Source organism: Mchenga conophoros, linkage group LG7 (assembly GCF_057382185.1).
Source record: "Mchenga conophoros isolate Kocher_MC1m ecotype Shallow Benthic linkage group LG7, M_conophoros_male_GT1.1, whole genome shotgun sequence".
In the NCBI taxonomy this organism is placed as follows: Eukaryota; Metazoa; Chordata; class Actinopteri; order Cichliformes; family Cichlidae; genus Mchenga; species Mchenga conophoros.
Genome location: NC_140532.1, coordinates 68,707,696 through 68,731,535, shown reverse-complemented (window position 1 = coordinate 68,731,535; position 23,840 = coordinate 68,707,696). Strand labels below are relative to the sequence as shown.

The 23,840-nt window shown below is 43.0% G+C and overlaps 1 protein-coding gene across 2 annotated transcripts in view; it reads left to right on the top strand.

Annotated features, from left to right (window-relative positions):
* Positions 1-23,493, top strand: part of LOC146571728 (sodium channel protein type 4 subunit alpha B-like) — a 48,065-nt gene extending 24,572 nt beyond the window's left edge. The window contains exons 18-28 of one of the 2 annotated variants that reach the window (XR_014893163.1): positions 2,653-2,754; positions 3,671-3,955; positions 4,110-4,163; positions 4,267-4,404; positions 4,532-4,636; positions 8,733-9,003; positions 13,689-14,304; positions 14,434-14,578; positions 18,275-18,346; positions 19,253-19,473; positions 21,936-23,493. Coding sequence is in view for 1 of the 2 variants with exons in the window: in XM_085281066.1 (XP_085137192.1) it covers positions 2,653-2,754; positions 3,671-3,955; positions 4,110-4,163; positions 4,267-4,404; positions 4,532-4,636; positions 8,733-9,003; positions 13,689-14,304; positions 14,434-14,578; positions 18,275-18,346; positions 19,253-19,375 (1,911 nt within the window). In the remaining variant the exon portion in view is untranslated. Of the gene's footprint in view, positions 1-2,652; positions 2,755-3,670; positions 3,956-4,109; positions 4,164-4,266; positions 4,405-4,531; positions 4,637-8,732; positions 9,004-13,688; positions 14,305-14,433; positions 14,579-18,274; positions 18,347-19,252 lie in introns of both variants that reach the window. The other variant, XM_085281066.1, reaches the window with a different exon arrangement.
* Positions 23,494-23,840: the final 347 nt, after the last annotated feature.

The following is a 23,840-nucleotide window of genomic DNA, read 5'->3' as shown; positions in this document are numbered from 1 at the left end:
ACGGGCTGTTCATGTCTGAGATGTGGGCGGAGTTGACAGGATGTCAGTATTTGACGTTGTAGTAAAGAAATGGGGTTGTTTCAGTTTGAACAGATAAACTAACAGCACACAGTCAGGCTGGGTAAGATGAACCTGCTGCTTCACTGCTCTCCTGTACAATGAGGTCAGTTCAATTTAATCGAGTTCAATTCAATGTTATTTATATAGCACCAAATCACAACAACAGTTGCCTCAAGGTGCTTTACACTATAAGGTCAAGACCTTACAGTAATGTTAAGGAAACCGAAAAAACCCAACAATAATATGACCCCCTATGAGCAAGCGCTTTGGCAACAGTGGGAAGGAAAAACTCTTTTAACAGGAAGAAACCTCAAGCAGAACCAGGCTCAGGGAGGGGCGGGGCCATCTGAGGCGGGGCCTGATTATTTAAGACCTTATTGGTTTAAGAGTATGTGAGGTGCAGGATTTTGAATTCTGGATTTAACAGGAATCCAGTGAAGGGAAGCCAAAACAGGAGAAATCTGCTCTCTCTTTCTAGTCCCTGTCAGGACTCTTGCTGCAGCATTTTGGATTAACTGAAGGCTTTTCAGTGAGTTTTTTGGACTTCCTGATAATAATGAATTACAGTCGTCCAGCCTGGAAGTAATAAATGCATGACCTAGTTTTTCAGCGTCACTCTGAGACAGGATATTTCTAACTTTAGAGATGTTGCACAAATGGAAGAAAGCAGTCTTACATATTTGTTTAATATGTGCGTTGAAGGACATGTCCTGGTCAAAAATGACTCCAAGGTTCCTCACAGCGTTACTGGAGGCCAAGGTAATGCCATCCAGAGTAAGAATCTGGTTAGATACCATATTTCTAAGATTTTCAGGGCCGAGTACAACAACCTCAGTTTGATCTGAATTAAGAAGCAGAAAGTTAGCGGCCATCCAGGTCTTTATGTCTTTAAGACATTCCTGCAGTTTAACTCATTGGTGTGTGTTATCTGGCTTCATGGACAGATAGAGCTGGGTGTCATCTGCATAGCAGTGTAAATGTATGCTATGTCTTCTAATGATGCTGCCTAAGGGAGGCATCTATAATGTAAACAGAATTGGGCCTAGCACTGAACCCTGTGGAACTCCATAATTAACCTCAGTGTGTGACGAGGACTCTCCATTTACATGCACAAACTGGAGTCTATTAGATAGATATGATACAAACCACTGCAGCACAGTACCTGTAATACCTACAGCATGTTCTAATCGCTCTAATAGGATATTATGGTCGACAGTATCGAACGCTGCACTGAGGTCTAGCAGGACAAGCACAGAGATGAGTCCACTGTCAGAGGCCATAAGAAGATCATTTGTAACCTTCACTAAAGCTGTTTCTGTGCTGTGAACTCTATGAGTAGTAAGCAAAGTTTATTTATTAGGTTTATTTATTATTAAGCACTTTTCACAGAGTTGCTGTACACAAAAGGGTCAAATAAATCTGAACATTAAGTGCTAAAATATTCAATAAAAATATTTGATAAAACAAAATAAACTAAACAGGTAGTTTTAAAATAAATAAATAAACCTATAATCATTCCAATAAAACTTCTGAAGCCTGTTTAAAAAAAGATGTTAGTCCACAGAGTCCACTAAGTGTAGTTGTGGTGGTAGACTGTTCTACAGCCTTGGTGCCACAGACTGAAAGCCTCTGTGCCCCCTCGTCTTTAGTCATTTACAGGGAACAACCAAAAAATCCAGAGTCTGTGAATGAAGAAAGAAAGCAATGATTTGTCCAAGCTGGAAAACAGGTTATTACAATAGTCTAAAAATAACTTAGAAATGTTACTTAAATGAAATGAACAGCAATATGATGAATATTTTATATGCAAGTCGAAGCCAGAGAAGAATCCAATATTACACCCCGTACATGGCTCAACTCCTTGAACAGTCCACCATATACAAGCACAGGTGAGCCCATAAATGGCAGGAAGTAAACATTCATTACTAAATAAGGAAACCAGAATCTTACATGCAAGCGCGCCTGCAGTTAAACGCTATAGCTAATAGCATCCCCCACCATGCTAGATCTAGGGGAGGAAAAATATCTGCACGCAGTTCAAGAAAAGGTTTACAGTTTTAAACACAACAAGGACAACTTTGATCATAATGACTTCAACAGAGGCAATGGTTTGTTCTAACAGAGACAGTCCTGTCAGATAAGTAAGAAGAAAACCAGTCTAAGGCAGAGCCACATACACCAGCCTAAACCTCAAGCCTGTCAGGCAGAATGTTATGGTAAATGGTATGAAAGGCTGCACTAACACTGGACAGAATGATAGCAGAACAGTCCCCTGCATCAGAAACCATTCAAAGATCACTACAGATTCATTATACAAAAGACAGAGTAAAGACCTGATTTCCTACAGTTGAAACCTGACTGAAACTCTTCCAATAAGCCATTCCTCTGCAGATGATCTGTTAGCTGTTGACAACTACTGTTTCAAGAATCGATAACATGAAGGCTGGGGATTGGCCTATAATTAGCTAAGACAGCTGGGACAAGGGGTTGGTTTTAAGTAATGTTTAACAACTGCCATCTCGAAGGCCTGTGGCTTGTAGCCGATTATTAGAGACAGGTGGATCACATTGTCACCGCTGTGCTGTCTTCTAGGTGTCTCTGTTCTCCCTGATGGGCAACATGCTTGGATACACCAGCCGGCCTCTGAGAGCTCTGAGGACTCTGAGGGTCCCGTCTCGCTTCAAGGGCATGAGGGTGAGGCAGGCACTCATACAGATACAGACATTGCCGAGCAGGATGTAGGTGTACTCTTCTGCTAGAGAAAGAAGATCAAATATTTATAAAATTCTTTACTTGTTAAATGATTTGTAGAGTTCGTGTGACTTTCTCTTTTGCTCTACTCATCATTGTGTTCCCTTTTTAGGAGATTTGACTCCTTAGGGTGTGTCTGTTATTTCCCATAGACACTGAAAGTTTGTCCTATCCATCATCATTCTCCTTATTTGCAGGGTATCTGTCCCTAAACGTTTCTTCAATCTCACCCAACTCGGGGAGCGTTCATCAAACAATCTTTGTTTTCTTATTTCTCGGTTGTCCATCCTACAGACGTGGCCCAGGTATTTTAATCGCTGGTGTAAGCAGAAGGACTTTATCACTTTTGTCTCAGTAATGCGTGCAGGTCTGCATTTGTGAGTTTTAATCGCCAACCCGTTATTCAGCCTCCCAAATCTGTATGACCACACAAAAAGAACACACTGTCCTTTGACGTTCAGAGGAAAGTTTGTCCATACTTGAGGAGGTTACTCCACAGACTGGCGGCTGTGCTCCATTTGCTCAGCCAGGCACAAGACTGGGTTCCCCAGGGTGTAGCTGTCCTAATGACGGAGGTGTGAGAGGCGACTGGTCTTACCAGGACTTATCAATGCCTTGTAACCCTAGTATAAAACCATTTGCATGTCACACAATTTACACCCCAAGTTGAATGATTGTTTACGTTGTATATCATTTGCTTAGTTTTTGTTTACAGGTTTTCAGGTCTTTCAGTAGCTAATAGTGAACTTTCCTGGCAGAACTAAAGTCCTGTTGGATGGAGAGCCAACGTGGAGGCAGCTTATTAACTGGATGTGAGCTGATTCACAGCAGAGACCTTTTTGTCTCTGTCTGTGTGCAGGTGGTGCTGAAGGTGCTTGCCGTGACGCTGCCCTCCATGTTCAGCATGCTGCTGGTGATTCTGGTCATCTGGCTTGTCTTCAGCGTGATAGGAGTGAATCTGTTTGCAGGAAAGTTTTCTTACTGTTACAATGAGACTTCAGAGGAGCTTTTCTCCTTTTACGTGGTGAACAACAAGACTGAATGCTTTTCACTGATGGATCAGAATTTCTCTGAGGTCAACTGGAAGACGTGGACGTTTAATTTTGACAATGTGGGGATGGGTTTCCTGTCGCTGCTGATCATGGTCAGTGTGAACACTCTAACTTGTTAGTTAGAATGCATAAAACCATCAACTGTGTGGAAAAAACATAACCAAGCTAACTAAAGTCAGTATCATTTAGTAATACAGCTTGAATTCATTGTTTTTCTAATGAAACTCTGTGTTGATTGTGGGTCAGGGGACGTCTTCAGGCTGGATGGACATCATGTATGCAGCTGTGGACTCCAGACAAGTCAGTATACACGCTGGATCAGTACTATTACTGTTGCTGTTATTGCTGGTATATTACTACTGTGTGTGTGTGTTAAAACCACTGTGTGTGTGTGTGTGTGTAGGTGGAAGACCAGCCGCGCTACGAGATCAATGTGTACATGTACCTGTACTTCATCTGTTTCATTATCATCGGCTGCTTCTTTACGCTGAACCTCTTCATTAGAGTCATCATTGATACGATCCACCAGCAGAGACACAAGATAGGTCACGCACACACACACACACACACACACAGTTGGGCATCAGTCTGTAGAAGCTCCACAGTGTTGGCTGAATTCGTTCTTCCTGTTTCTGTCAGTTAACTTTGCTCTTGTCTCTCATCTCTACTTCGGAGGGAAACATGTTTTTGTGACGGACCAGCAGCAGAAATATTTGAGCACCATAAAGAAACGATTCTCTGAAAAACGCAACAAAACTGTTCCACGACCTCAGGTCAGTTCAGATATAGTTCTTCAGTCTTTGTCAACTGCTGGCTGATTTTCATTTTCAGCCCAGTCCTTGTACCCGACCACTTTCAGAAGATTACCCAACTCTGACCCATTCTGTCACGGCGACGGATGGCCGGTACTGAATAGGACTCAGGTGCAGAAACCCAGAGCGGAGACAGTAGATGATTTAACAGTTTATTACGGTTAAGTGCAAAGGGGAAAAAAGAAACGTGGCAAAGACAGAAAATGACGAGACGTGGAGCCTTGGTGTGGCGTGCCCAGGGGAACGTGGCTAGGGCGAGGGAACGAGGCCTGAGAAGCGGAATGGAGCTGAGTGGGGAACAGTCACACTGAGGGAAGAGGATATAGGAGTTAGGCAGGTAGTGAAGGCAGCTCAGAAGTGGCCAGTATAAGAGCGGCAATTCTTACTTGCAGTTTAGGGACCTGGAGTGTTTGAGAGGGGGGTGATGAAGATCCAGGGGAGGCTGAGTGGCGTGGAAAGGCTGACCTGAGATCCGGGGCTCCAGATGGAGTGTGATAGCAGGAGGGCAGGCAGGTGAGGCACAGAGGGATTTCCAGAACGATCACTAGGTATCCCGAGTCCGGAGGTGGAGTGTGAGCCAGGGTGGGTACAGCACTGTAGTACAAAAGAGTCTTTGTTAGTAAGATAAATCACAGCGAGAATTTGAAGCACAAGACCTGTTACCAACATGGGTTGAAGACGAACTGGCAGTGAGTGAACATCGATGTGTGGTTTAAATCCCTCTGGCTTGATTGCCTGCAATAGGCTCCAGGTGTGCAGGAGCTGGAGTTGGCCCTGCCCAGGGGCGGATCCCAGGTCAGTTCAGGAGCCTAATGGAAACCCCAGCCACCCACCGTAGACCATGACACATTCAGGCATAAAAGAGGCTCCTAACTCAAGGGATGAACTAATGTTGTGTCCACACATGATGCACAACTCAGGAAACAGCCAGTTTCAAGTTGTATCTTTGAGCTCTTTTGCTGAATTTGTGAAAAATGCCAAAGAAATGGGAATCTAAGGAGCTTGGAAAGAGAACCGTTAGTTGTTTGAAGACGTTTCAGCTCTCATCCGAGAAGCTTCTTCAGTTCTAAGGTCAAATGGTGGAGAGTCCCAGATATAAACCTAGTGGGAGTTTCCCCCCAAAGAGATACAAAGGACCCCCTGATGATCCTCTACCTAATCACATGAGCCAAGGTGTGAAAACGGGTGTGGGTCACAATCAGCCAGAGTTTCGGGTGAGCTCATTGTGAAACCTGGCCCCACCTTATCATGTGATTTCCTGAGGCCAGATGCCTCAGGATGTGAGTGGATGTTAAGTGGATTATAGATGGCAGAGAGTTGGTGTCGTAAACCCCCGCCTCTGTTCAAAGATGGTCGCTCACAGTGGACATAGATGCTTCTTTCACTCCTCTTTCAAACCATCTGTCCTCTCTGTCCAAAATGTGAACATTGGCATCCTCAAAGAGTGTCCTTTATCCTTAAGATGCAGATGGACTGCTGAGTCTTGTCCTGTGGAGGTGGCTCTTCTGTGTTGTGCCATGCGCTTGTGAAGTGGCTGTTTGGTCTCTCCGATGTAGAGGTCTGAGCATTCCTCGCTGCACTGTACAGCATACACCACATTGTTAAGTTTGTGTTTTGGCGTTTTGTCTTTCGGGTGAACCAGTTTCTGTCTGAGCGTGTTGCTGGGTCTGAAATGCACTGGGATGTCATGCTTGGAGAAAACTCTCCTGAGTTTCTCTGATACACCGGCTACATAGGGGATGACAATGTTGTTGCGTCTGTCCTTCTTATCCTCCCTCGCTGGTGTCTGGTCTTCTTTTCTGTGCCTCTTTGCTGACTTTAAAAACGCCCATTTAGGATAGCCGCACGTTTTGAGTGCTTCCTTTACATGTGTGTGTTCCTTCTTTTCCCCTTCAGGCTTAGAGGGAACATGTTTTGCCCGGTGGTGTAGGGTCCTGATTACTCCAAGTTTGTGTTCCAGAGGGTGATGGGAGTCAAAGAGGAGGTACTGGTCCGTGTGTGTGGGCTTCCGGTAAACTTCGATGTTGAGGTTGCCGTTCTCTTCAATGTGCACGGCGCAGTCCAGGAAAGGCAAACAGTCGTCCTTTGTGTCTTCCCTGGTGAACTTGATGTTCTTATCCACAGCGTTAATGTGCGCAGTGAAGGATTCCACTTCTTGTGTCTTGATTTTGACCCAGGTGTCGTCCACATATCTGTACCAGTGGCTGGGTACTCTTCCTTTGAAAGAGCCAAGAGCCTTTCTTTCCACTTCCTCCATGTAAAGGTTGGCTACAATAGGTGACACGGGGGAGCCCATGGCACAGCCATGTTTTTGTCTGTAGAAGCCTTCGTTGTATTTGAAGTATGTTGTGGTGAGGCAGAGGTCTAACAGTGTGCAGGTCTGATCGGGTGTGAAGTTGGTCCTGTCTTCCAAGGAGCTGTCTTCTTGTAGTCGTTTTCTGACAGTCTCCACGGCCTCCGTGGTGGGTATGCAAGTGAAGAGAGAGACTACATCAAAGGACACCATGGTTTCATCTGGATCCAGGGTAAGTTTCTGGACCTTGTCGGTGAAGTCGGTGGAGTTCTTGATGTGGTGTGGGGTGTTCCCCACGAGAGGAGCAAGGATGGTAGCAAGGTGTTTAGCCATGTTATAAGTGGTTGAGTTTATGCTACTGACTATGGGTCTGAGTGGGACAGCTTTGTGGATTTTAGGAAGTCCGTAAATGCACGGTCACCTCCCTCCAGGACATCTACAGGAAGCGCTGCCTGAGGAAAGCGGGGAGGATCATCAAGGACTCCAGTCACCCCAGCCATAAACTGTTCAGACTGCTTCCATCAGGAAGGAGGTTCTGCAGCATCCGGTCCCGTACCAGCAGACTGAGAGACAGCTTCTTCCATCAGGCCATCAGACTGCTGAACACTTCATAGACACCTCAGCTTCACTGCTGGAACTTTAACATTATGCACTCCACACTGTATATAAATGCCACTTGTTTTGCACATGTCCAACTGCCAACCTCTGTATATTTTATATATTTTATTTATTCTATTTAATTTTTAAAATATGTATAGACACACACACACACGTAGATATTTATATTTAGTATACACATTCAGTAAGGCGCATAGACTCTTATATTGTACATATATTTATTCATATAATTCTCAGATTTACCCATTCTTATATTTTGCTTGTTCTTATGTTATTGTATTTTAACACAACTCTGTTGCTTGTGAAGCTCGCACACAAGAATTTCACTCGCATGTACTGTTCCAGAGTACCTGCACATGTGATGTGACAATAAAAGTGATTTGATTTGAAAGTTCATCTCGCTTCCATCAGCCCAAAGATGTTTCTCAGACCTGTGCACGCTCCTTTAGATGTTTTCTGGTAAAATCTATTCTAGCACTTCTTGAGTGTAACCAGTAGTTTGCATCTTGTTGTAAACTCTCTGTATTGATCGTAGACTTTCAAAGAGTTTCACCAACCTCCTCAAGAATCCCCTTGACTCAATTAGATGCTCTGATCCTAAATACAACACCTTGAATCAGTTTCAGGTTTTGTAACTGCTCAAACTTTCATTGAATAATGAGGGAATGGGCTTTACTGTTTGTCACCTTTGAGCCTCTGAAAACGGGGGACTGCATGAAACAACAGTTGATGGAATATTTTTACAAACCTTTAAAACTCACGGTGTGCAGACACTAAAATACGCATCAGAGTCCAGATACTTATGGATATATGTTCATATGTAGCACGTGAAGGCACGTATGGAGGCGTTGCAGTAATAAAGGTAATGAATGTTAGAGCTGTCAGATTAATGACTGTAAGGACGAGTCTCATTTTGTGCAGTAGAGAGAGTCATCAGCTGTCAATCAGACTCTTACACCAGCCTTCATATATTAGCCTGTTGCCTCCTACTGTGGAGGTGAAGAAACAAATTCTGTTTCAGCAGTGATTAAGATAACATTGGATCACAAAGTTTCTCCTGTAAGAGGGTTTTTACTGAAAACTATTTGCAGTGTCAGCAAACCGACTGACTGCCGGAGTGTTTAAAGCTTACGTCTTTGTCTCCAGAATTGCTGCCTGGCTTGGCTGTTTGACCTGGTCACCGCTCTGTACTTTGAGATCTTCATGGTGGTGGTTATCTTCTTCAACATGGTGGTTCTAATGGTGGAGACTGATGATCAGAGTGAGGAGAAGTCACTTGTCCTGAACTGGATCCATCTCATCCTTGTGGCCATCTTCCTTGTTGAGTTTATCCTGAAGATCATTGCACTCAGACAGCATTACTTCAGAAGTGTCTTGCACATTGTGGACTTTGTGGTTCTCACTTTGTCCATTATAGGTGAGTCCTACACACAGAAACAATCTTCTTTTCTTATCTGATCTCAGTTTGGTTAGTTACTGCAAATGTCTGCGGGCTGTAACAGGAAGTACAATGTTCCCTGTTTTTACTCTAAAGTCAGTCCGTGTCATGGTTTCTGCAGTTTAAAATGTCTTTGCCCTCTTCCTGATTTCCTGATGTTTGTCACACTTACATGTTTCAGATCAAACAATGAAAATATTTGTCAACGATAACACGTGTAAACGCAAACTGAAGTTTCTAAATGAATGTGTTTATTATTAAGGGGAAAAACCCCCAAATCCAAACCTGGCCTGTGTGGAAAACCTCCACTTATGGCATCAAAAGCAGAAGAAAGAGTGTGGTGTGTCTGTGTTATTTCCATTGTTGTCTAAAGCATTGGAGAAGATGGTCCTCTCACAGACGCAGGCCTCCTTGGATGCAAATAATATCAGCGATAAATTCCAGTCTAGCTTTAAACCACGCCATAGCACCAAAACAGAGTGTTTGAGAGAGGTCAAAGATTGGCTCTCTGATAACTCTCTTATATTGAACAAGAAGAAAACAGAAATCGTGCCGTTCGACAACCATATTTCACAGGGCCAATTTGCTGATACTCTTGGACCCCTTGGCACCTTTCTTTCTGGCACTGTTAACAACTTAGGTGTCCTCTTTAACAGCTAAGTTTGACAAACAAGTATCCTCAGCAATGTTCCCTCTAAGCTGCACGCATGGGCAATTGTGCACTGCTGGCACCTGAATTGAAATTAAAATGAAAACTTTAACAATCCTGTTCTGCAGTGTTAGTCAGTGACTGGCTGCTCCCGTATGTGATCAGAACGATGCCACCTTATCCCAAAGTCCAGCCAATGATGCGATTCACATTCGTATATACACAGCTAATCAACGTCGCTGACAGGCTATGACAGCGTCCTTATGTGCCGACGCCGGTGTTTTAGCGAGCAAAGCGGCTGCTGTGGAGTGAAGCCACGTTAATGACAACGTGTCCAACCATTGGAGATGTGAGCAGGACAGACGGAACAACTGACGGGAAAAGTGTGGACTTTATACCAGTTTTTAAATTGTGTTGATCGGCCACGTAAAACCAGAGTTATGATAAAAATATCTGCAATGTTTGGTTTTCTTCCTGAATACTGTCGTTTTTATATTTACTGCAGGAAGAAACGGTAAAAACTGCGTTTTATAAGGAAAACGCTCAAAAGCCTGCGAGCAAAAACAACACCAAAAAAACCCACCCTTTCCTATTGGTCGAAAAATATACCATGTCGACCAATCAAAAAATGATATGGCAACATGGCCTTTAGTTGTTTAGGAAGGAGGAAGTTTTAGGAGTGATGGCGAGAGAGAGAGAGTTTTGAGATGTGAGAGATTTGTGACGTTTAGCGTGTTTGGAGTGTGTAGTTAGTGTGTTGTCGTGTGTTGCGACGTTTAGCTAGTGTGTAGTGTAGTCAATAGTTTTGTTGTGTGTGTCAGAACAATGAGGCGACTGCTGAGCACCTTGAGGCGACTTTTGTTGTGATTTGGCGCTATATAAATAAAATTGAATTGAATTGAATTGAGTGTTACAGGTGTTACAGCAGTGATACATCTGCTGCTGTCAGGCCTGCAGGTATCAGGCTGTTGTTCTCCTTCAACTCATAGTGGACAGAAATTATTTTTTGGAGCTGCACAAATAATTTGTGTGGCATCAGATTTGATGCAGAACAGCTGATTGTTCTGTAAATAGTTTGAAATGTTTGTTTAAAAAATGCCTTTGCTGCATTTTTAGGTAAACAGCTGCAAAAAACTTTGTTGTTTGCAAAACTTAGTTACTTTTTTGAAGAAGTAACTATATAATTAATTGCCCAACATTGGTCATTATTCACTGTATTTTGCAGACAGAGTTACATACTCTCTCCCACAGAGTCATACTCATAATACAAGTCAGAGCTTTATAAAAAAAGAAAAAAAAGAAAGTTGTGTTTTCAAAATTGGAGTTCAAGTTATTTTTACTTCCAATACAGGGAGTGCAGAATTATTAGGCAAATGAGTATTTTGTCCACATCATCCTCTTCATGCATGTTGTCTTACTCCAAGCTGTATAGGCTGGAAAGCCTACTACCAATTAAGCATATTAGGTGATGTGCATCTCTGTAATGAGAAGGGGTGTGGTCTAATGACATCAACACACTATATCAGGTGTGCATAATTATTAGGCAACGTCCTTTCCTTTGGCAAAATGGGTCAAAAGAAGGACTTGACAGGCTCAGAAAAGTCAAAAATAGTGAGATATCTTGCAGAGGGATGCAGCAGTCTCAAAATTGCAAAGCTTCTGAAGCGTGATCATCGAACAATCAAGCGTTTCATTCAAAATAGTCAACAGGGTCGCAAGAAGCGTGTGGAAAAACCAAGGCGCAAAATAACTGCCCATGAACTGAGAAAAGTCAAGCGTGCAGCTGCCAAGATGCCACTTGCCACCAGTTTGGCCATATTTCAGAGCTGCAACATCACTGGAGTGCCCAAAAGCACAAGGTGTGCAATACTCAGAGACATGGCCAAGGTAAGAAAGGCTGAAAGACGACCACCACTGAACAAGACACACAAGCTGAAACGTCAAGACTGGGCCAAGAAATATCTCAAGACTGGTTTTTCTAAGGTTTTATGGACTGATGACATGAGAGTGAGTCTTGATGGGCCAGATGGATGGGCCCGTGGCTGGATTGGTAAAGGGCAGAGAGCTCCAGTCCCACTCAGACGCCAGCAAGGTGGAGGTGGAGTACTGGTTTGGGCTGGTATCATCAAAGATGAGCTTGTGGGGCCTTTTCGGGTTGAGGATGGAGTCAAGCTCAACTCCCAGTCCTACTGCCAGTTTCTGGAAGACACCTTCTTCAAGCAGTGGTACAGGAAGAAGTCTGCATCCTTCAAGAAAAACATGATTTTCATGCAGGACAATGCTCCATCACACGCGTCCAAGTACTCCACAGCGTGGCTGGCAAGAAAGGGTATAAAAGAAGAGAAACTAATGACATGGCCTCCTTGTTCACCTGATCTGAACCCCATTGAGAACCTGTGGTCCATCATCAAATGTGAGATTTACAAGGAGGGAAAACAGTACACCTCTCTGAACAGTGTCTGGGAGGCTGTGGTTGCTGCTGCACGCAATGTTGATGGTGAACAGATCAAAACACTGACAGAATCCATGGATGGCAGGCTTTTGAGTGTCCTTGCAAAGAAAGGTGGCTATATTGGTCGCTGATTTGTTTTTGTTTTGTTTTTGAATGTCAGAAATGTATATTTGTGAATGTGGAGATGTTATATTGATGTCACTGGTAAAAATAAATAATTGAAATGGGTATATATTTGTTTTTTGTTAAGTTGCCTAATAATTATGCACAGTAATAGTCACCTGCACACACAGATATCCCCCTAAAATAGCTAAAACTAAAAACTAACTAAAAACTACTTCCAAAAACATTCAGCTTTGATATTAATGAGTGTTTTGGGTTCATTGAGAACATGGTTGTTGTTCAATAATAACATTATTCCTCAAAAATACAACTTGCCTAATAATTCTGCACTCCCTGTAGTGTTAACATGCTACAAAACCAATTTTTCTAAAACATTGTAAGTGGCCTAAAGCAGTTAATTAAAAGTCGTCTAAGATAAATGTAAATGCTGTAATTTGATTATTTTAATTAACAATGTAAGTTGGATGGATTAGATGCTGGCGTGACCACAGTGCACACGTCTGCTGGTGCTCACAGTGGTCCAAGGGACGCTCAGGGAGTTTGTGTGTTCGCTCAGACACGTGAAACATTAGAGGGAACATTGATCCTTGGTAGTTAAATCTAGTTTTTACCAACTGCGTCAAATATCCAAGGCCAAGCACTACATAGGACCTTGAGAACCTATCCATGCATTTCTGACCTCTAGATTAGACTACTGTGATTCCCTTTACTTTGGTCTCTGCCCTTCTTCATAGATTGCAGCTTGTCCAGAATGCTGCGGCACACCTTTTGACTGGAACCAGAAGGTTTGCCTCTATTACCCCAGTCCTCGCTGACCTGCATTGGCTCCCTGTCAAATACCACATTGAGTTCAAAATTCTCTTGCTCACCTTTCAAACCATAAACAATACTGCGCCGTGCTACCTCATTGAACTCCTTAATCCGTATATCCCCAGGAGAGCCCTAAGATCATCAGGACAGTTACTCTTGGTGCAGCCTAGATCCCAGCTAAAGACCAGAGGTGACCGTGCTTTTGTCCTGGCAGGCCCTAGCTTCTGGAACAATCTTCCTGCTGCCGTTCACGCCTCTGATTCCATCCATTCATTTAAATCACAGTTAAAAACTTAGCTGTGTGGCCGAGCGTTTTCGGTTAGTCAAGTGCACATTCCCTATATTTCATCCAGCTGTTATTTATCTTCTATTGATGTACCACTGTATGTATACCCCCACTTTATATTTATGAATACTCAGTGATTTTATTTTCTAAAATACACTCTGATGTTTTATTTCTTATTTTATCTGTATTTTTGTTTAACCAGCTTTTCTCAATTCTTAGCTTATTTGTACTCTGTTATGGTCTCATATCTGTTATGTTTGAACATTTTTATGAAGCACTTTGGTGTACCTTCGGTCTTAAATGTGCTATACAAATAGTTGTTGTTGTTGTTGTTGTTGTTGCAGGTCTCTTCTTAGCTGACATCTTGGAAAAATATTTCGGCAGTCCCTCTCTCTTTTCTGTTATGCGATTGGGTCGTTTGTTCACCTTATGTGGAGCATTCCCTCACATTCGGTTTGCCAGAAGGATCTGGATGCTGATTATGGGCTTTGTGATGTCACTTCCTGCCCTTTTCAACATCGGCCTGCTCTTCTTCCTAATTGTGTACACATTCTCCATCATTGGGATGTTTAACTTTGCCTACGTGAAGCATGAGATGATGATCGATGACATGTTTAACTTCAAGACATTTGGAAACAGCATCATCAGCATGACTATGATCACCACGTCCTCGGGGTGGGACGGCCTGTTGAGTCCCATCATGAACACGCCTCCAGACTGCGACCTGCGATTACCTGAGCCTGGTAACTGCGCCAACCCGACGGTGGGGATTGTTTTCTTCAGCTCCTACATCCTCCTCTTCTGCCTGCTGGTGATCCACCTGTTCATCGTTGTCATCCTGGAGCTCTTCAACACAGCGAGCCCTGAGGACGCTGAGATGCTGAGTGATGATCACCTCCAGATGTTTTATGAAACCTGGAGGAGATTTGACCCCAGTGGCTCGCAGGTCATACAGTACAGGTGAGACTGAGCTCGGTGACGGTTTCTAACCTTAACACTAATCAAAAATGGTTCTGCACTATAATGGACTCCACTGTAACAGTCTAATAGTCTCTAATGGACTTTAATATTTTCTAATGTGTTCCCCAGTGAGCTGGCAGACTTCTGTGATGGTCTCCAGGATCCTTTGAGGATTCCCAAACCAAACACCATAAAACTGACTCACTTGAATCTGCCTCTGTTTCCTGGAGACCAGATCAGCTGTTTGGATGTTCTGCGCACAATTACTACACAGGTAAGGTCACCTGGGACGGGCTGCCAACATTTTGATATGTTTCTTAAACTCTGTTTGCTTAAACTAAAACCACTCTAAAGTCTTCTCCTTAAATGTTTACTGAAGAATTTTAGGTTTCCTCTTTATTTTCATCTTGTTAATCAACCAAAGACCCAGACATTCATTTGAAAGCCTGATGCTTAGCCTCGTCCACCCCAGCTGTAAAACTCAGAAACCAGTCTTACTTGTTATCATCTATCGTCCACCTGGGCCTTACACAGAGTTTCTGTCTGATTTCTCAGACTTTTTATCTGATTTAGTTCTCAGCTCAGATAAAATAATTATTGTGGGTGATTTTAACATCCATGTAGATGCTAAAAATGACAGCCTCAACATGGCATTTAATCTGTTGTTTGACTCAATTGGCTTCTGTCAAACTGTAAAAGAACCCACCCACCACTTTAATCACACTCTAGATCTTGTTTTAAGTGGGAAGAAAACCTCCGGGCCCAAACAGGCTGAGGGAGGTGTAGCCATGTGTTGCTACCAGGTAGGCATGACTAAAGATACGCTGAGGAAAAGAGTCAGAGATTATATGCCTACTGAAGGATATACCCTGGTCAAAAAAACAACACCAAGATTCCTCACAGCATTACTGGTGGCAAAAGCATTGCCCTCCAGAGTAAGAATATGCTTAGATACCATGGTACTAAATTTTTTGTATAACGTACAATACCCTCAGTTTAATCTGAATTTAGAAGCAGAAAATTAGAGGTCATCCAGGTCTGATGAAGACCCTCGAGAGGTTGGTTCTAAACCATCTGCGCCCCCTGGTGTTGTCTTCATTGGATCTGCAGTTTGCTTACCAGCCTGGCATCGGGGTGGAGGACGCCATCATCGACCTCCTGCACCGAGCTCTGACTCACCTGGAGAAGCCTGGAAGCACTGTGAGGATCATGTTCTTTGATTTCTCCAGTGCTTTCAACACCATCCAGCCACAACTTCTGAGGGACAAGCTGGAGCTATCAGGAATGGACCACCACATGTCCCAGTGGATACTGGACTACTTCACAGGACGCCCACAGTATGTGAGGACACAGGGCTGTCTCTGACACGCTGGTCTGCAGTCCGGGGGCCCCACAGGGAACTGTGCTGGCACCGTTCCTCTTCACCCTCTACACTGCAGACTTCTCCATCAACTCCCCACGCTGCCACCTACAGAAGTTCTCTGACGACTCTGCCATAGTCGGCCTCATCACAGGTGAGGACGACTCAGAGTACAGACAGCGGACTCTGGACTTTGTGGACTGGTGTCAGCAGAACCACCTGTTGATCAACGCCGGGAAAACCAAGGAGTTGGTGGTGGACTTCCGGAGATGCAGACCCACCACACTGACACCGGTGAACATCCATTGGGATAGTGGACTCCCACCTGGTGGGAGTTATGGGGTGTCTGGCCCATTGTGGATAGGTACCTAGGTGTTCACCTAAATAATAAACTGGACTGATGCTCTTTACAGGAAGGGTCAGAGCAGACTCTACCTGCTGAGGCGGCTGAGGTCATTTGGAGTCCAGGGAGCGCTTTTAAAGACCTTCTATGACTCTGTGGTGGCATCTGTCATTTTTTACAGTGTGGTATGTTGGAGCAGCAGTTTATCGGCAGCTGAGAGGAAGAGGTTGGATAAACTCATCAGGAAGGCCGGCTCTGTTCTGGGATGCACCCTGGACCCAGTGCAGGTGGTGGGAGACAGAAGGACTCTGTCCATCAGAGATGTTATTTTGGCCAGAGTCTCCCAGCCCATGCATGTAAATGTTGCTGAACTGCAGAGCTGCTTCAGTGACAGACTGCTGCATCCTCGATGCATGAAGGAGCGTTTCCGCAGGTCCTTCCTCCCTGCAGCTGTCAGACCCAGCCAGGCTTGTTTTCTATGAGCCTGGGCCACATAAACCAAACCACAATCGAGCCAGATATGGCATGCCATCGCATAAACAGTGCCAGCTATGCCAAGCCTGGCCCATATCTGGATGACACACGTCTTATCATGCCAGAAGTCAGCCAGCAGTGCCGGCTTGATGCCAGATCCGGGCCAGACCTGCTTGCTATGTGGGAGGAGGATCACACTGCTCAGCCTCCCTGGGAAAGTCTATGCCAGGGTGCTGGAAAGGAGAGTTTGTCCGCTAGTCTAACCTCAGATACAGGAGGAACAATGCGGTTTTCGTCCTGGTCGTGGAACACTGGACCAGCTCTTTATCCTCTGAAGGATACTTGAGGGTGCATGGGAGTTTCCCCAACCAGTCCACATGTGTTTTGTGGACTTGGAGAAGGCATTCGACCGTGTCCCTCAGGGTGTCCGGTGGGAGGTGCTGCGGGACTCTGGGGTGTCTGGCCCATTGCTACGGGCCATTCGATCCCTATATAACCGTTGCAAGAGCTTGGTTCGCATTGCCGGCAATAAGTCGGACTCGTTCCCGGTGGGCGATGGGCTCCGCCAGGGCTGCCCTTTGTCTCCGGTTCTGTTCATAATTTTTATGGATAGGATTTCTAGGCGCAGCCAAGTGGCGGAGGGCTTTCACTTAGGTGGCTTCAGAATCTCATTTCTGCTTTTCGCGGATGATATACGACGAGGGTATACGACTGTGGAACTCTCTTCATTATAATTTAAAGAATTGTATAAGTTTACATTGTTTTAAAAAGTGTTACATGCTTAAAACGATAACTCAATATGAAGAATGCGAATGAAATTGGAGTTCATTGAAAAAGGATCCTTTATAATTTTTTGTTTTATTTATTTAATTTTATTTTTCTCCCTGTTACTATGTGGAGTGGTATATTCTGATTGTAAATTTGTTGTTTGGTTTGGGTTAGGACCGGAGAGAAATGTTAATATTAGTTTGTTCCCTGATTTTTGGTGCCCACTTGTAATATAAGTTGGATTGTAGATAGGGGGCAGGGTTTAATAAGAATATTTTCTTCTTCCTGCTCCTTTTCACACATGGTTGTAGTGCTTTGTTGATAGAAAGTGTGGTTGGTTTGTTTGATCTGTTATACCAAGTGTGAAATAAATAAATAAAGGAAATGAAATGAAATGATGTGGTTCTGTTGGCTTCATCGGGTGATGGCCTCCAGCTCACACTGGAACGGTTCGCAGCCGATTGTGAAGCAATGAGGATCAGCACCTCCAAATCTGAGGCCATGGTTCTCAGCTGGAAAAGGGTGGAGTGCCCAGGATGAGTTCCTGCCCCAAGCGGAGGAGTTCAAGTATCTCGGGGTCTTGGTTGCGAGTGATGGGAGAAGGGAGCCGGAGACGGATTGGTGCTGCGGCCGCAGTGATGCGGGCGCTGCACCGGTCCGTCGTGGTGAAGAGAGAGCTGAGCGTAAAAGTGAAGCTCTTGATTTGCCGGTTGATCTACGTCACTCATGCTCATTGATCAACAGCCACTGATCAATGAGTACCTTTCAAAGAGTGCTTGGAAAAGGCCGCAATTGCACCTAAAGGCCAGCGGCCACTCTTTCAGTGATGAGGATGTACACATCCTGGACTTTCCTTTTTAATAAATAAATTTTTCCTTCAATACAGAAAACTTTAAAGGCCTTCTTAACCTCACCTAAGGACAAAAAAGGAATCATACTTATGGTGGCCCAGGTGGCCTGTTGATAAACTATAACTATTGCTTGTATTATTCTTATTGTGATTTTTGATGTTGTTGTGTTTACAGGCGTTTGATGAACCAGCAGAGGTGGATGCCCTCAAAGCCAAACTGGATGAAATAGTCAGGATTCACAGCCAGGTTCTATTCTATTCTATTCTATTCTATTCTATTCTATTCTATATATTAGTGAACTTTAAAAACACATCATTGCAACAGATTTTTTGCAACAGGTTAATGAGAGAAAATAAATTAAAAGTCAGAGCTTCAGGTTTGATTTTATTCAGCATGAAAAAAATAGTTGTCTCAAACTTTTCAGCTGGACTATTGAAACACTTCAGTGATTATTCTTTGGATTATTTACATTTACGCATTTTAATACTTTTTAAGTTGTTTTTTAAGAATACTTTTAGACACGCCTTTTCACGTATTTGCTGTTTCCCAAAACCTAGGCCGCATCCTTCGGAGGACCCGGCCTTTGTGGGCTTGGTCCTCAGGAGGCCGGTAAGCTGGAAATGAGCGGCTGTGAAATTGGACAGTCTAGCCTTCTTGATTTGTTCCCGCCCTTACTTCCGCATATTTCTGGTCGCTAGCACCACAGCGTGAAAACGTTATAAAAATGGGCCCAAAAATGTTGCTCTTTTTCCAGGCACTTTCTAGAAAGATTATTTTAATTATAAAAAAAACTCTATGCAAATGCCCAAAGCCCTTCAACACAACTGCTATAAAAATTTAACTTTTGCTCCACTAGATTTTCAGAACCTACCATAAAAATAAGGGACTGTCCTTTTTTGTAAGAAATCTTATAAATCCAGCAGGGGATCAAATAATTATAGCCCCACTGTATTTTAGATGGTTGCTGGGTCTCAATAAAGCTTAAGGAACACACTTGCAGAGAGGTCACAGACACATAACTTACCACTATTTTTTTTAAATCAATCAGGCCAATTGAATCTTTAAATAACTAAGGACACTGTGCCAAAACTAACTAGGTCAATAAAACTACATGAAGCAGAGATTCTAACTGGTGAGTCCCGTTTTCCACAGGTGTCACGTGAATCAACCACCACCTCGCCAGCACAGGAGGAGACAGACATGATCCAGAAACATGTGCAAGGTGGAGATGCTGAGCAAATGGTAGTCCAGGCTGTGGGCAGAGAATTACAGTGAGATGATAATCTACTTCTACCTCCTTCCTTCGTTCTCCTGTTAGTGAACTCGACTCTTCTTCTGCGAGGACTCAGTGACACCAGATCAGAGCAAAATGTGTAAGAAAAATGTGCAAGTGTGCTTCTTCTCATTCTCGATGATGCCAAAGATTTTTCCCTTCTGACAGTTCGGTTTGTGTGGGGGCAATTACCTGAGACCCACATAAACACCAGTTATTTTACTAACACTTATTAACCCTTATTATGAGTTATTATTGTGACAGGAATAAAACCAGTTCTGCATATACAAACAAACATTATGTTAAACTACAACAACAAAACTACCAAAGAGAGGAGAAGAAGGAGCTGAAGCTGATTTTATTACATTACGAACTTTGATTATATGATTTATAGTGAAATAAAAAATATTTCCATCCATCCATCAGTCCATACTCTACTGCGCGTCCTCCCCACCCAAACCTCAGCCGAGAACATTTCTGAAACCTGAGAGCAGTGTTGCCAACTCCTCAGTAAGGAAAATCGCTATTGGCGGTCCTAAAAGTCGCTAGAAGTCACTAAATGACGTCATTGCCTAATTTGCATAATTGGTCATGCTAATGTAATTGTAACCTACACTGTTGGAGAGAGAAATAACATTGTGGAAGAGACATAAAGTGAGTAAAAAACATCCTAAAGGCATTTAGAGTTTATTTAGAACTACAAATTAAATTTATTTTAGCAATTATTGTTTTTTTAATGTCACAATTCCAACCCTGCTCCTTTACCCGGGCTTGGACCGGCAAAAGTGACCCGAAATAAGCACTCTGGTGGAGTTACTTTGTGTGTGTGTTTATAAGTAGTTTTAAACCTTGTGATCCACAAAACAGCATAAGAGTAAAAGAGTAAAAGAAGAACTGACTGCGTTACAGCACCCGCTGCTTGTTGAGAGTAAAAGCGATATGCGACTTTTTTTAGAAAAAAAGTCACTAAGGGGTCTGAAAACTCGCTAAATATAGCGACAAAGTCGCTAAGTTGGCAACACTGCCTGAGAGCACTGCGTCAGGTTTCTGGACTTGCTGAAGCCCGTGCTCCAGCTCCACCCACGGTTTGCCTGGTTTTAAACAAAACTTTTATTCTTCGGGACTTTTTCAGTTCCTGTGATCTGGATTTTCTGTGACTGAGATGTGTCTCAATGAGTCCAGTGCTATATCTGAACTTTTACCAGTCGATTGTTGCTATTTTAACTCACCATGAACGTCGGGCAGAGGTGGAGGCACAGGATTACAAATGGAAGCAGTGCTATTATTAAATTCTGTTCTTTTGAATTCTTTTGGCAACAGAGAAAGACTGGACTCAGAGTGGTCAAGCTCCAAAAATGATCTTTATTTTACATTTCTGGAAATGGAGACCCGTCACACGAACACACACACTCTGGTCTGAATTCTTTGCCAGCTAAATCCGTATATATATTTCTGCACTGCATCACACCGACACACAGTTTACTTAATACGCCTGTGCAGCTCTGCACTAAAACTTCCTGTTCTCTGCAAAAGCAGTTTCCTGTCAGTACTCTGTGACATTGTGCTCAAACTGGCGTTCTCCTAGTCTGGCCTCTATAAAACAATATAAACAGAAAATAAGCATTAAGAATATATATTTATATCGTAACACTTTCTACAGCCTTCGTTCTCCAGCTTTGAACTTACCTCGTTTGAGGTGAGTCGCACAGACCCGGTTTTCTGCGCTGTCATCTATCGCCCCCCGAAATACACTAAGAATTTCATAAATGACGTTTCTGATTTTTTTTAGCTGGGATTATGCCCAAAGTGTTCTTATTATTGGAGATTTTAATATACATGTATGTTGTCCTGATAAGCCACTGGTAAAGGACTTTTTAAGCCTTATTGACTCTTTTAGCCTGGTACAGTCCGTGCCTGGCCCTACACATGAGCACGGACACAAACTGGACCTTGTCCTGTCATATGGTCTGCCTGTCACTGACTTGGAGATTTGTGACTGTGCACTCTCATATCATATGCCTGTGTTATTCAACATTGGTTTTACACATACTGCAGTTAAACCTGGCGCTCCTGCTTGGCGCTGTCGGGTTATTAACCCCTCCACTGCTGCGCAGTTTTTTTGCTGCTTTTAATCAGCTCCGTGGCCCTTCTGACTTTGTTTCCTCTGACACAGAAGAGCTTAATTCCTGGTTTTATTCTTGCTGTCAAACAGTCTTGGACTCTGTGGCTCCTTTAAAAACCAGGCAGCCGAAGGCTAAACCTGAGCCTTGGTTTAATGAGAGCAGTCGGGTTGTTAAGAGGGAATGTCGTCGAGCAGAACAGAGATTGAAAAAGGATAAACTGCAGGAGTCATTTCAAATTCTCAAATTCTGCTGGCATCGCTACCAGAACACTGTTAAAGAGGCAAAAAGGGAATATTTTGCAAATATTGTTTCTTTCGACAGTCATAACCCACATGTGTTGTTTAGGACCATTGACACTGTTCTTGATACTCCACTGAATGTCTGTTTGGAAGTTTCTCCTGATATTTGCAATACTTTTCTGAGTTTTTTTCTTGAACAGGTTGGCACCACCAGGGCTCTGGTCAAAGCTCCTGACTCTGACCCCTCTGTCTCTGACATTCTCCACTTTAGAGGATGTGGTTCACCATATTAAGCCCGCAGGTTCCCCTCGGGATCCTGTCCCCCCACAAAGACATTTTTCCTAGTATAGGCAGTATGTCCTTGACATTATTAACAGCAGTTTGTCTTCTGGTATGGTTCCTGCAAATTTCAAACATGCAGTAGTGCAGCCACTGCTTCAGAAACCTGGCCTTGATCACAAGGTATTAGCTAATTATAGGCCTATTTCCAAGCTGCCTTTACTTTCCAACGTTTTAGAGAAAATTGTTTTTTGTCAACTGAAGTATTTTCTAGATGAAAACAGTATCCATCCTTAGAAGGCATGGGACCTCTTTTCATTGTTACGCTGATGACTGCCACATTTATTTGCCACTAAAGCAGAAGGATGGCCTCTCCATTAAACCTCTCTTGGCATTTCTAGATAACAGTAAAACCTGGTTGGCCTTAAACTTTTTATTATTATTATATTAAACAATAATATTTTAAACCTGTTATTACTGACAGCCAAATTAGAGCAGTGAAGTCCATTTTTTATCATGTAAGGCGACTGGCAGGTGTGAAATCTTCTTTCTGGGCAGCACACTGATCCATGCTTTTATTTTATCCTGTCTGGACCACTGTAACTCCCTTTATGTGAAGGTCAGGCAGTCGTTGCTCTCACATCTGCAGCTGTTTCAAAATGCCGCTGCATAAAATGCATCGTCACATAATCACCAGTTAACAATATGCACCTGAGGCTACAGTCTATCCTGTTGATTAGCACACACATATGATCTTTCGTTCACGTTTTCTGACTCACTGACCTTAGGATTTTAGGTTGTTTAAGTTAAAACTTCAAAATAACTGCCTGTGGGGATTTCCAAATGGACTTTAGTTCAACTAATGTGTTTCTCAAAACATTCAAATGTTTAATATCTTTCTCAGAATTTTATTGTCTTTGTCCTTCAAACGCTCCTCAGTAACAGAACATATGGCAGTGTGCTTTTCTGGTCCCAATGTGCTCATGTGGCATGTCTTCACGTAGTCTACTAACACAACTCACCTTCAGGAAGTATCCAATCCGATTATATGAATAACACCTACATAGCAGACTGCATGATTATTCGATTGATTGGTTATTCTTCATGTAACTGTTGCTTTTTTGTGTCTGTTGTGAACCATCATCTTATATAATAATGTTAATAAAGGTATATATTAAAATATTCTAATATACTAGTTATTAAAGCATTTGTATTTCTCTACATCATAGGTGTCAAACTCTGGCCCGCGGGCCAAATTTGGCCTGCAGCCTAATTACATTTGGCCCGCGAAGCCATGCCAAATTACAATTAGAGCTGGCCTACTGGTATTATACAGCTAATATATCTATTGTTTAGTATTAAGCTTTGCTTGTTCCATATTCAGTTTTTCAGCAAAACGTGTTTGAGTCCATAAGAAAAGATTCATTCTTATATCTGGAGGAAGATTTTTTTTCAATAAATATTAATGTTAGCCCGCGACTTTGTTCCAGTTTTGTGTATTTGAGTTTGACATCCCTGCTCTACATTTACATGTATTTTTAAAAAAATGTTTGTAAACACAAGTCTAACTCACAATAAACACATGCATATGAAAACACGTGCTTTGGATTTTGTCTGAACTGCCTGCCCCGCTCTGTGGGTTCCAAGCCTCGACTGACTGCTGAAAGTGTCAGGGTGGGAAACACACGGAGAGCAGCAGCTCAGGTTTGTTTAGTTCAAACTAAAGCTTAATAGATTTATTCTGGATTTCCTGTTATGGCAGCTGCCATGTACTATAATAAGTAGACAGTCAGCTTATTCAGAGAAAGTGCAGCAAGTGTTAAATG